Consider the following 13030-nt stretch of genomic DNA (forward strand, 5'->3'; position numbering starts at 1 on the left):
CAGTATCTAGGCCCTGAGTTCAAGCCCCAGGACCATCAAAAAGAAAAGAAAGAAAGCAAAGAGGAACATTGAGCACCCACAGCAGTGCCTCCTACAACCAGTGACAACAGCCAACGGCAGCGCTCACACTGTCAGATTCGGGGGGGAGCCTCCCCTGCCAGCTGACCCATGGCCTGAGCAGAAGGCAGGATGAGCCCCTCCATCTTCTCCTGAGGGCCCCAATACCGTGGAGCTGCCAGAGCCAGGGAGCTCTCAGTCTGATCTGAGAATTTGGGGGTCCAGGTCCTCAATGAGGCAAAGACAAAAGAGACTGATAGTAGGTGTTATAGAAGTTGCTGTTGCAGCAACTTGATAACTTTATGAGTAGTGTTATCTAATAAACCAGGGATTGCATCTTGAATGGCCAACATATTCCTATTTATTTTGTTTACCTCATAATTTTTAGTTCCATTTATAAAAACTAGCAATGTGGAATGGAATTTATAAAATCCTGCAAAGAGCTGGAGTCTATAGTATATCATATCACATGTGGAGATACATATAAATACATGCATGCACACACACATATATCTCCAGCACCTGGCTGGATTTAAGTCATATATTAAAAGTTCATGAATTAACATTCAAGGAGATTAAGGCAGGAGGATCATAAATTTGAAGACATTTTGCTACATAGCAAAATCAGAAGAAGAAAAGAAAGAGAGAGAGGGAGGGAGGGAGGAAGGGAAGGACAGGAAAGGAAAGGGAAGGACAGGAAAGGAAAGGGAAGGAAGGAAGGAAGGAAGGAAATTAGAAGCTGGAAGCCTGTAATCCAAGCTACTCAGTACGCTAATCTCTGAGGATGAAGTTTGAAGCCAGCCAAGGCAGGAAAATCCATGAGACACTTATCTCCAGCAAAACATCTGGAAGTGGCACTGTGGCTCAAGTGGTAGAGTACCAGCCTTGGGACTAAGGGACAGCACCTAGGCCCTGAGTACTGGCACACAAAAAAATTAATAATGATTAGAAAGCCTACCCTTTAGGTTTAGGGTCCTGACCAGATCTCAAAGGCAAAGCTACTCACCCTCCTAAACCTGAGTGTTCTCTCCGTGAATGGGAGATGCCTGTAAAAGTACTCGGTGTGGGCAGGTATATGGGAAAACTTGAACACTGGACGTGGCCGCTGTTCATCCTCAGGCCCCTCTCACTCTTGGCCTTCCTCCACAGCAAAGTTGGCTCGAGATGACCAAATCCACATTCTCAAGCAGCACAGACGTAAAGAATTAGAAACGCGGCAGAAACAGTACCGGTGAGTTGTGACTCCTCCTCAGACGCAAGGTAGGAGATCAGCACTGACCACTGAACATGGTATAGTTATGCTAGTAAGTCACCAAGGCACCAGCTCCAGACAGTGGATTCATAATTCCCTAGCTTTATCTGCCCTTCTACTTCAGGCTGGGGTGGTGAAGAAGTTATGGAAAAAAATTGGACAGACTTGGGAGAGATGGTGTTGAGATAGCTTGATGGGAAGACAACACTTCAGCACATCTTCAGCCATCTTCAGGGGCACAAACATTGGCTTCAGGTTAGACAGGGAGAATTGGGGGCAGGGGTGAGAAGGTTTGCAGAGTTCAAACAATCGCTAGTCACAAGTACAACCTGGTTGGCCATGAGCTCAGCCTATGTCCATGGAGGAGTTCTGGAGAAGTTATCACTTCATGACTGGAACAGAACAGGAACAAGGTGATCTGAGTTTAGGGCTGTTTCCTTTGAGATGATAAGAAGCCATTGCTTGTTTAAGGGGCAGTTTGCCTTCATATCAGATGCTTATCTGGATCTTCTCTTTCCTCCTGGAAATGAGGTGATTGCCAGGAGACTTCAGCAGAGCCTAGCACAGGACAAAGGTCACAGGTGCAAAGTTGTTGGGGAGCTTTTAGTTCACACACAAGATCCAGTAACAGCATTTTTTGAGTCCCCTCTTATGCTAGTACCTCATTGGACACAGGGTTGATTTGGGGGGACAGCAATGCCTCGGTGATGTCAGGCAACACTGGCCAGCTTCAACTGAAGAGAGTGACTGAAGGGTTGCATTTGCCCCAATGTCCTTCTTTTATTGGGGGGGGGGGGAGTCATGGGTCTTGAACTCTGGGCTTGTGCTCTGTCCGTGAGCTCTTCAGCTCAAGGCTAGTACTCTACCACTGAGCTACAGTGCCACTTCCGGTTTTATGTTGGTTAATTGGAGATAAGAGTCTCAAGAACTTTCCTGCCCGAGCTGGTTTTGAACCATGGTCCTCAGATCTCAGCCTCCTGAGTAGCTAGGATTACAGGTGTGAGCCACCGGTGCCCAGTGCAATGTCCTTCTTTCACACACTAGCTGGCTGGAGTGGAACCCTGGCTTTCCCCTGAGTATCGACGCCAGATGCCACAAGGACTTACCCCGAGATATCCAGTTTGATAGTGAGAAAGGAGTGGACTTCGTTCTCAACTACTCCAAGGCGTAAGTTTCCAGAACTTGGAGACAGTAGGTGGGTGGTTCAGTGGGAGGCTGGGCCTGGGGCCTGGTTGCCTGGCAGAAATGTGAATCTCTCAGCCCTGCCCAAGGGTTAGGGGAGGAGCTTTGAATCTGCTTATTAGCACCTCAGAGGACTATAGTCTCAGGAGTCTGGAAAGCCATCACCCTGTGATCCTGAAACTTGACTGAGCCTAAAATCCTCTCCTCTCCTGACACATACCCATAGATGACAGCCTCTGAGGGCGGGACCTGGTCTCAACCAACACCTAACAGGCAGACTGGCAGCCATCCCCAGCTGAGTGGTCTGTGTATCCCTAGCTGGTCTCAAACTCATGATCCCCTTGTCTTGGCCTCCCAACTGCTAAGACTACAAGCATGAACAATAGCAACAATCATAATTAGGGTTGGAGGCATGGTTTAATTGGTAGAGTGCTAGGCAATGAGTGAAAGCATCAGGTTACCAAGTTTAAGTCCTAGTCTCAGACCAAAAAAGAATAGGAAAGAAATAATAATAATAATAATAATAATAAAGAAAAGAGGATGGGGGAAAGAGGGGAAGAAAAAGAGTCACATGATCAGAAAGGAAGTTAGAGTAATGGGAAAGAGGGAAGTAGCCAGGCTTGTTCAGCTCTTCATGGAAAGGATTTAAAGATGTAATAAGGCATTTTTTTTCAGGGGAAAAAGGGGGGTCTCACAAGGTGACCATTTTAACAAGGATTTATTTTAATATAACAGGTTAAAGGAGAGAGAAGGAGAAACATTTCCTGGTCTACATGCAGGAAATGGGAGTTAAGGGCTCAAAATGGCTGGACGCTGGTGGCTTACACCTGTAATCCTAGCTACTCAGGAGACTGAGATCTGAGGATCACGATTTGAAGCCAGCCCAGGCCAGAAGTCCTTAAGACTCTTATCTCCAATAAACTATCCAAAAAAGTTGGAAGTGGAGCTATGACTCAAGTAGTAGAACAGTGGCTTTGAGCAAAAAAGCTAGGGATACCACCCAGGTCCTGAGTTCAAGCCTCAAGACTGGCACCCAAAAAAAAAAAATCTCCAAATCTCTGTCATCCCTGAAAATGAGACCACAGCTCCAAGTCAGTGGTGTGAGACTGAAATAGGAGGACCTAGGCCAGTCCCCTGGACACAGAGAAGAGACTCCCCAAACAACACCCATCTTCAATCATTGTGTGTGGGGGTGACACCTAGGGCTTAAACTCAGGACCTGGACACTGTCCCTGAGCTAGTGCTCTACCACTTTGAGCCACAGCTCCACTTCCAACTTTTTAGTAGTAGTAGTGGTAGTTAATTGGAGATAAGAGCCTCAAGGACTTTCCTGCCTAGGCTCACTGCAAACTGGGATCCTCAAATCACAGTCTCCTGAGTAGCTAGGATTACAGTCATGAGCCACTGGCACCCGGTTCTTCATGCATTCTTGGTAACGGAATCAGGCCCACCTGAGCACTGAGCACTAGTCCCTCATCACCTGCCAGCGGAGTAGCTGCCCCTCAGACAGCAGCTCACGGGGGACCTTCTCTTCACCCAAGCATCTCTTTCACATCTTGGAGGCCCAGCCATGCTGCTGGCCAGGCAGATACACACAGGGCCTGATAATGGGACAAGATACTGTGGCGAGCAGGGCACAGTTGGCGAAGGTGTGCTGCAGCCAGGCCTGCTTGCAGAGCCCAGTGGGTTGTGAAAGTTGCTGTGGTTTTGAGGGAGGGGCAGGGTATTCAGTGTCTGCATGCAGCCTGGTGAGGGCTGGTGAGGATGATAAGGGCTAGCCTCTTCAAAGGAAGTTGAGAAAGTGCTTCCTTCCGGGTAGCGCAGGACCAGGCAGAATGGGGCTGTCCTGCCAGCACCAGGTGGCAGGTCCTGACAGAGTCCTGACAGGTGCCTGGGCCACACGTGGCTCACGCAGGTCCCAGGGAGCACAAGGCCAAGGAGGCCTCGCCCACAGCACAGCCAGCTTCCTGGGAAGGAAGCATCTGGAATGCTTCCTCAGCCACCTTGGCCTGGCTGCCTTCCGAAGTCTGAGTTCTTGCATCCAGTGGGAAATGGGGAGAGTCTGAGAAAGGCTGTGATGGGATCAGAGCTGTGTGGTGGGAGCCTCACCTGGTAGCCCATGCGAGTCAGGCAGAAGCCTGCGGGGTGGAGAAGATGTGGGGTATGTCCAGCTTGGGGTTTATTCAGAATTTGGGGCACAGGGGAAGAGGCTGAGGAGAGAGCTCAAGGCAGTCATGGTGTTGTATATTTCACTTGTAGGGGGGAACATGGGTACCCATCATAAAGAAGCTGTGCTGGGTACCGGTGTTTGCACCTGTCATCCTAGCCACATGGGTGGCTGAGATTGGGAGGACTGTGGTGCCTGGCCATCTCAGGCAAAAAGAAAAAGGAAAGGAGTCCATGAGACTCCATCTCAACAGAAGAAGGCAGGAGTGACAACACATGCCTGTCTCCTCAGCTAGCCTAAAAAGGAGGATCAGGATCCAAGCAAAGATCCAGTGCACATAACCAGACCCTGTCTGAACTAGTCATCACAATGGGCTAGAGAGAAGGCTCACCAGGAGAGTCCCTATCTAGAAAGCGTAGGCCTAGTTCAAGCCCAGATAGTGCTCCCCCCCCCCAAAAAAAGTAAAAGGAACTTTTCCAAAGAGGGAAAGAAGTCCAGTTCGGGGCACCCTGAGATTGAAAACCCTATGCCTGTAGTCCCAGGCATTTGGGAGGGTGAGATGTAAGAATCAGGGTTCAAAGCCAGCCTAGGCAGGAAAGTTGATAAGACTCTTAGCTCCAATTAACCACTAAAAAACTGGAAGTGGTGCTGTGATTCAAGTGGTAGAACACCAGCCTTGAGCAGAATGAGCTAAAAGATGGTGCCCAGGCCCTGAATTCAAGCCCCAGTGTTGACCAAAAGAAAAGAACAGGGAATCTGATGGTCCCTGAAGACTGAGGACCACACACCCAGGATAAGCCTGTGCTATCCTTACCTCAGAACACCAAAGCATGTGGCTGAGGTCACCAGCAGGCCTTTGCTCTGAGCCGCTGGTTCCGGACTTTGTGGCTTCCAAGCTATTTACGGGTCACTTGACGACAGCTTCCTCCGAGCCATCTGCTGCACGTGGAAGGAGGCCAGCCTTCCTCTGCAAGCCTTGTCTCCACCCACCCCAAACAGTCCAGATTGGGACACAAAGTGGAGAAGCTGCTAGAAGGAAAGAGGCCAGGGTTGCAGAGGAAGCTCGGCCCTGCCCCGTGGCAGACAGCTGGGGTCCAGCCCAGGCCAGCTGCTTCTTGCAGGAGAAAGCTATGGTCAGGTGGGCAGGCCTCCCACTCTGGGACTTGAAAAAGCACCAAGGTGCCCTGTCTGGGCTACAGGTCCCCTTTTGTGCAAAAGACATCTTTGAGCCAGTCATTGGCTACTCAGGAGGCTGAGATCTAAGCATCTCCATTCACATCCAGTGAAGGATTAACTAACAAAACACCAGAAGTAGGGCTGTTGTTCAAGTGGTAGAGCACCATCCTTGAGCAAATGAGCTAAGGGACAGTGCCCAGGCCCTGAATTCCAACCCTAGTACTGGCACGCATGCACACACACACACACACTTTGAGGTGCTAAATACACATAGAAACATTTTGCCTCTAGATGACATGTAAATATTTTCCTCCCAGCCTCACTGTTTCCTGGATCTGTGGCTTCCTCAGGGCCACCATACCCATCCCTAGTTCCAGGCTCTTCTATTTTGAGGTCAGAGACCCTTTTGGGTAGACCATGGCTCACCCAGCTCCCCATGGCATCGGCCCATCCAGGGTCACTCCTGGCCCCATGTGGTGCTAGGCCATCCTCGACCCGGGCAGGATCTCAGGGTGATTCTGCATCCCTAGAAATGAGTCCTTTTCCACAGCCAGATGGACAGCACACACTGCAAGGGAGGTTTCTCCTCCAGGACCACAGGTTTGCTGCTCAAGGCACGCCTCCCATGAAACTGTGGAAGATACCCAAGGCCGAGGACTTGAGCCTCTTGATTTTGTACTTCCAGGTTGCTGAGTACTGTGTGTGGCCACCACGGAGCTGGCCTCACCCCAAGGCTGGGCTCCAGCAACGCAACCTCTTGATAGCCTGGCCCACACACACACGAGGTCTCTGGCCTTGTGGCCCCAGAACTCCCTCCTTGGCTTCCTAAGGGACTCAGTGTGACCTGTACAAAAGCAGGGAACATTTGCTGAACTACAAAGAACTCAAAGGGGCCTTAGGTCTCTCCTGAGCCTGGCGGGATCAGGAGACACCTCTCCCGCAAAGTCCCTTCTTGTCCAGCCGTCCCCTGCCCTCGGTGGCTCTGCCCAGGTGCCTCACATGGCCACAGGGTCACTTCCCGGGACAACATACATCCTGAGACCTCTGCCTGTCAGCCACATTCACTCTCAGGACTCTTGTCCTTGGGCCTCAGATTCTGTTGTGCCAGAAGGGCTGGGAAGGCCCCTGGATACCCAGTCTGACCCAGACCACCTACCCCGTGTCTGCAGCTCAGTCCAGCCTGAATACTAACCAAGGGCTGAAGTCTCAGCAGGGCACTGGATCCTCCAGGTTCCATGCTGCCTCCCAGTTCGGCCTTGGCTCTGCCTGTCACCCCTGATCCCCTGCATCAGGCATCAGGACACCTCACTCAGTGAGGTCCCTCTGAGCCCCCCCTCCATCTTCTCACTCCAGTTCGCGCTTAAGTTGCCATTGAGAAGCAGAGGCAGCCTCGTGGTCGAGACACCTTAATAGGGGGTCCCCTGAGAAAAGGGCCACCACCCAGAGATGGATGAGGGAAGGGGCGCTCATGCAGGGAGCCCGCCACGGCCACCAGGGGTCACTATAACAACCCATCCCAGACCTGTGGCTGGAACAGGAATTCATTCCTCACCACTCTGGAGAGTGGGGCTGAAGGGGTGTGCAGCACCCCTGAGAGGAGGAAGTTGGGTCCTTCGTCCTCCAGCCTCTCCGCTGGGCATGACAGAGAGAGGAACTGAGGCAGGGTAGGTCAGGGCAAAAAGTAGGCAGAACTCCCTGGCCTCTGTCTTACACCCTGCTTGGGTTATGTAAGAAGCCAGGGAAGGTTTTCTTGCCCTCCTCCACCTTCCTGGGTGCGTCCTACACCCAGCCTCCTCCTCCAGGAAGCCCCCAGAAGGATTACTCATTCACTAGCATCTCACTTCTGTTAATTTGCAAGCTCCTACTTGGGGTTTCTATGTTGCTACGTTATGTAATGAGCTTTTGAATTTCCGTGCTCCTCAGCACCAAGTGTAGGACTGAGGTTAGGCAGAAAGTAAATAAATGCAAGTTCATTCCCGCTAAAATCAATCTTTCCCTCCCAAATCTGGGCCTCTCGTCCTGCCACAGGAGGTGGATGCCCCATCCCTGCAGGCTCCTTCTGGAATGGGTACCAAGTGGGAACAGCAGATGCTGAATGAATGAATGAATGTGTGGTGAATGGATGAATGAGCTGGAGAGGGTAGGACTCATGTCTCTGCACTGAGTCTTGGTTGGAGGCTAGCTGGGGTGTCATGAGGCCCCTGTAGGGGACAGCAATGACCCATCCCCTGGTCTGCAGGATGGAGAACCTGTTTATCAACCGCTTCATGCACATGTTCCAGTCTTCTTGGCATGATTTCGCTGACTTTGAGAAAATCTTCGTCAAGATCAGCAACACTATCTCTGGTGAGTGCGTTGAGAGCTCCTGGCATGCCATTTTCCTCCCCCAGATGTGCCGGGGAGTTGGCAGGACTGTTTCATCTCGCTAAGGCTCTGTTGCAGGAGGTCCCGGTGGCTCTAAGTTCTTGTTGCCCGGGCCTCGCTGGCCAGGCCTCACTGCCTTCATGCCCCCCAGGCTGGTATCTGTGGATATGCAGGTGACCTCACATGGTCGCCTTCATGCCCTGTGGATTTTCCTCCGTGGATGCTCAAGCTTGAGCACTAACAAGCTCATCATTAGCTCAAAACTTCCACAACTTTTTCTTACATATACAATCTAACCATGGTGCTTCTAGACACAGAAAAGGGAGGACTCAGTGGTTTTATTTCCAGCAGTTACTTTAAAACAATGTTGGGCTGGGCATCAGTGGCTCATACCTGTCATCCTAGCTCTTCTGGAGGGTGAGATTTGAGGATCATGGTTCAAAGCCAGCCTGAGCAAGAAAGTCTATAAGACTGTTATCTCCAATGAGGCACCAAAAAGCCAGAAGTGGAGCTGTGATTCAAGTGGTAGTGTGCTAGCCTTGAGCTAAAAGTGCAGGGACATCTCCCAAAGGCCCTGTTCAAATCCCTGGACTGACACACACCAAAAATGGAGGTTCTTTGGCCAGGCTGTGTTCAGGTAGAATATAGCATGGCAGTGAGTGCAGATTGAATGGAAGATCGTGACAGGCCGTTAGGAGACAGGGCTGGTTGGGTAAAGAAATCCACACACAAATGATCTTGCAAAGTCCTCCATGGGACTCTCCTCCCTCCAGTCCCTACTTCTCCCTCCCTGCCAGGCTAACAGACCTGGGGTCTTGAGGGAGGGTTTTGTGGGACACTAAGGGCGAGCTCAGGGAGGGCGACGTGGTGCCACTGTCTGATCCAGTCCCTGACCCAGCAGGAGGACAAAGCAGGTGAGTGGAGGTGCAATGGGGACTCAGGAAAGGGAACCCAGCAGGGACTTAGGAAAGGAGCCCAGCAGGGACCCGGTCAGCCTGGCCAGGAGTACCCTGCAGGGCAGAGACCCAGCACCCTCCACCCAGAGCCCTGCTTCTCTCCTCACAGAGCGGGTCATGAACCACTGGCAGGAAGACCTTATGTTCGGATATCAGTTCCTGAATGGCTGCAACCCTGTGCTGATCCAGCGCTGCACCCAGCTCCCTGCAAAGCTCCCAGTGACCACAGAGATGGTGGAGTGCAGCCTAGAGCGGCAGCTCAGCTTGGAACAGGAGGTCCAGGTAGGAGCTCTCGGCTGGAGAGGACACTGGGGCCCGACCAGGCTAATCCCCAGACAGCACTCTCTCTCTCTCCACCCTGGCTGATTGCTGGCTTTGAGACTGGTTTCGTCTAGGTTGAGAAAATGGGAAAAAGAATCAGGCTTTGTGTGAGAAGAAAACTAGAACAGCAAACAGAAAATGTTACTTTCTAATTAGTGGTGACATGCTCTGGTCACCCTGTTGTACATGCTCAGCTAGCTACTAAAGTGAGCACCTCCATACCCTGCCCTCTCCCTGTGGAGGGCACTTCCCCAGCCCCATTCTGGAGGGCCCTATAATCCTGCCCAGACCCCAGGACCTTGGATTGTGATGACAGGCACACAGCAGTGTCCTGCTATAGATTTAATTGTTGGAAATCTGAGAGCTGCTTTAGTAGCTAGAGATTTCAAATATTAAAGAATCATACAAATATTAAAGAATCAGACCTGTGATCCTAGCTACTCAGAAAGTAGAGATCTGAGGATTGTAGTCCCAAATCAGCCCTGGGCAGTTAAGTCCATGGGATTTTTATCTCTAATTAACCACCAAAAAGGCCAGAAGGAGAGCTGTGGCTCAAGTGGTAGAGCACCAGCCTTGAGCAAAAACAGCTCAGAGACAGTGCCCAGGCCCTGAGTTCAACCCTCAGGACTGGCACGAGCCGTGCATGTGCGTGCATGCACGTGTGTACACACACACACACACACACACACACACACACACACAAAAGGTGAACATTCTGGAATTGAAAGGAGCAGAGCAAATCATCTGCCCAACTCAGGTTCCTGCTTGACCCCCTGCCCTGACACTCCCCAACTCCCCCGCCCCAGGGAGCCCCTACTTCCTCCATGGCTGTGTGGCCATTCCTTCGTTGACCTACCCCACTCTTTCCATGGTTTTGATGTCCACCTGTGGTCTCGATCATGAGGCAATCGCCTGATCATCAGAGCCACTGGTGACGGTGACTAGACTCTTGGGCAAACACACCCTGCCTCTTAAACTGTCCTCTCTTCCCACAGCAGGGCAGTCCTTAAGTCCCTCTGACATTCCTGTCACCTGTCTGGCAGCTTCTAGCAAGTCATAGTATGCATGTGGCTTACACAACTCCTGAATTATTCTGTCTTGTTTTGGTTTGGTTTTGTCTTGCTGGAAATGGAACTTGGGCTTCATGCATGCTAGGCATGCACCACTGAGAGGCCCAGAACTATTTTGTTTTTCATCTTTTTCTGTACAATTCGTTTTGAACCATGAACAGAGGATTTCTATTGGTGGGGGTGTGCTTTTTTTTTTTGACACAACTTTATATTCCACTTGTTAGTTCTGAGTTACTTCAGAGCTCTTCAAGACTGCTTTCCTTCTGTTGTGTTTCTTTCATTCCAAATCACAAAAATCAAGTCAATCTGGCTTAACCCAAGGAATTTACACAGCACTGCGGGCTCCCTGGCTCACACAGAGCTGGCCCAGGATGCTGTCACAGTGTCCATTTCCAAAGGAGCATCTCCTTATGTAAAGGGAAACTTACCTTCCTTCCACCCATTTAACAAAGACCACCCAGGAGAAAGTCAGACCCTACTTCCCAACAGTCCCCACAGGGGTCTTGGAGGCCAGCCCTCATGGACCAGCTTGAGTCCTGACATCCTAGAACCAACCTCACTGCCAGGAAAATGGAACACGCTGAACAAGAGAGGCCCAGGGCTGGGCGCCAGTAATCCTAGCTACTCAGAAGGCTGAGATCTGAGGATTGCAGTGCAAAGCCCATCTTTTGGATCCTTCACAGGATTGTCTGTGAGATTCTTATCTTCAATTAACTACCCCAAAAGGCCAGAAGTGGAGCTGTGGCTCAAGTGGTAGAGCATCAGCCTTGAACAAGAATGCTAAGGGGCAGTACTCACAGCCTGAGCTCAAGGCTCAGCAACAGCAGGGGGAGTGAGGGGGGGAGGGAAAGGAGAGAGGGAGGAGGAGGGAGGGAAGAAGGGAGGGAAGGGGAGGGAAGGGGAGAGAGGAGGAGAGAAAGAGGAGGGAAGGAGGCAGGCAGGCAGGCCCAGAGATGCTCACACACAGACCCTAGATGGGCCAGAAAGCAGTAGCCCAGAAGGTCAAAGCTGAGATGGATAGGACCCTTCTTTTCCAGAAGGATGAAAGGCCATAAGAAGCTTAGGGTTCCCAGGCCAGGGTTCCTGGCGCTCATGGCTCAAGCAGTAGCCCTTCCTTCAGAGCCTGAAATGCCTGCTGGTCCCTCCGTCCCCGCGCTCCCCAAGCTCTGCAGCCCGGCCCCTGCGTTGGCAGCGGGAGCGACCCCGTTTCACAGGGAGCTCCTTCGTGCCTGGGTGAAGCCCCTGTTCTGCGGGGCACCCCGGCGCGCCGGGTCTGCACAGTGCTGTGCAGCGTAGCTGTGTGAACGCGCAGCCACCAGCAGCCTGGGGTGGCTCAGCAAGGCCACCCCACCGCGCGGTCCCCCACCCCGCGGCCCCACCCCGCGCTCCAGCCGCGAGCGCCCTCTGGCGGACGCTGCGTGCAGCGTCCCAGGGCGCCGCTGCGGTGAGGGAATTCCCAGCTCCAGAAGGGGCACGCACCCATGAGCTTGGGCCTGGTGCCCGGTCTCCAGCCTCAGACCAGACGGGAGCGTGCGAACCCCGCGATCCCTCCCTCATCCGCCCCTGCAGAGCCGACCTCACGCCCCAGCTGCTTCCCTCTCGGCAGGTGACACCCCCTTCCCTTCCCAGCTAGGACCCTGTCGTGGCTCTCACAGTGGCTAAACACTTTGGAGTGTTTGATGTCTCTCGTCTATTTTACCCCAAATAAGCTTTTTTTTTTCCGGGGGGGGGAGGTGGGTAGTGGTACTGGGGTTTTGAACTCAGGGCCTCACACTTACCAGGCTGGTTCTACCACTTAAGCCACACCTCCAGCCCCCAAGCAAGATAAGGTCTTCCTTGCTGTCTGTGATCTGTCTAGTTGGATTTCCCTAAGTTGCTGGGGTCCCAGGCCACCACATCCAGTTTTCCTCCATGGAGATGGGGTCTCATGGACTTTTCTGTCTGGACTGGCCTCAAATCACAAGTCTCCCAACCTCAGCTTCCCCAGTTGGTAGGATTACAGGCATAAGCCACTGGTGCCTGGCTTCCAAAATCTACTTTCTTATTAAACACAAATCCTTGGTGGACTTTCAGTACCTTTCCTGTGAGTCAAGTAGGTTACCTGAAAATGTGAGTTCGCTACTGCCAGTGAAAGTTAACCTGTGAAAGTTCTCCATGTGAACCTTTAAATTAGAGCACAATGAACTCTACATTGGCTGGGCGTGTGCATAGTGCATGCCTATGCATGTGCCAGTGCCCACACAGTACTGGGCCTTGAACTCAGGGCCTAGGTGCCCTCCCTTAGATTTTTCACTCAAAGCTGGTGCTCTCCAACTTGAGCCACACCTCTACTTCTGACTTTGGGATAGCTAATTGGAGATAAGGGTCTGATGGACTTTCCTGCCCTGGCTGACTTCAAACTGAGACCTTCAGATCTTAGCCAGCTGAGTAGCTAGGATTACAGGCATGAGCCACCCACACCCAGCTTTGAATTTATACATTTTAA

General features: G+C 51.8%; 1 protein-coding gene across 2 annotated transcripts in view; it reads left to right on the top strand.

The window, feature by feature from the left end:
• The window catches only part of Alox5 (arachidonate 5-lipoxygenase), a 35295-nt gene that overhangs the window by 13771 nt on the left and 8494 nt on the right, over window positions 1-13030 (top strand). For both annotated transcript variants that reach the window (XM_070020413.1, XM_070020414.1), the window contains exons 3-6: window positions 1207-1288; window positions 2354-2476; window positions 8074-8180; window positions 9264-9436. In XM_070020413.1, the coding sequence (XP_069876514.1) occupies window positions 1207-1288; window positions 2354-2476; window positions 8074-8180; window positions 9264-9436 (485 nt within the window). The remainder of the gene's footprint in view (window positions 1-1206; window positions 1289-2353; window positions 2477-8073; window positions 8181-9263; window positions 9437-13030) is intronic.

The sequence above is a fragment of the Dipodomys merriami genome, unplaced genomic scaffold, assembly GCF_024711535.1.
Source record: "Dipodomys merriami isolate MVZ:Mamm:240054 unplaced genomic scaffold, mDipMer1.0.p SCAF_14, whole genome shotgun sequence".
NCBI classification, from domain to species: domain Eukaryota; kingdom Metazoa; phylum Chordata; class Mammalia; order Rodentia; family Heteromyidae; genus Dipodomys; species Dipodomys merriami.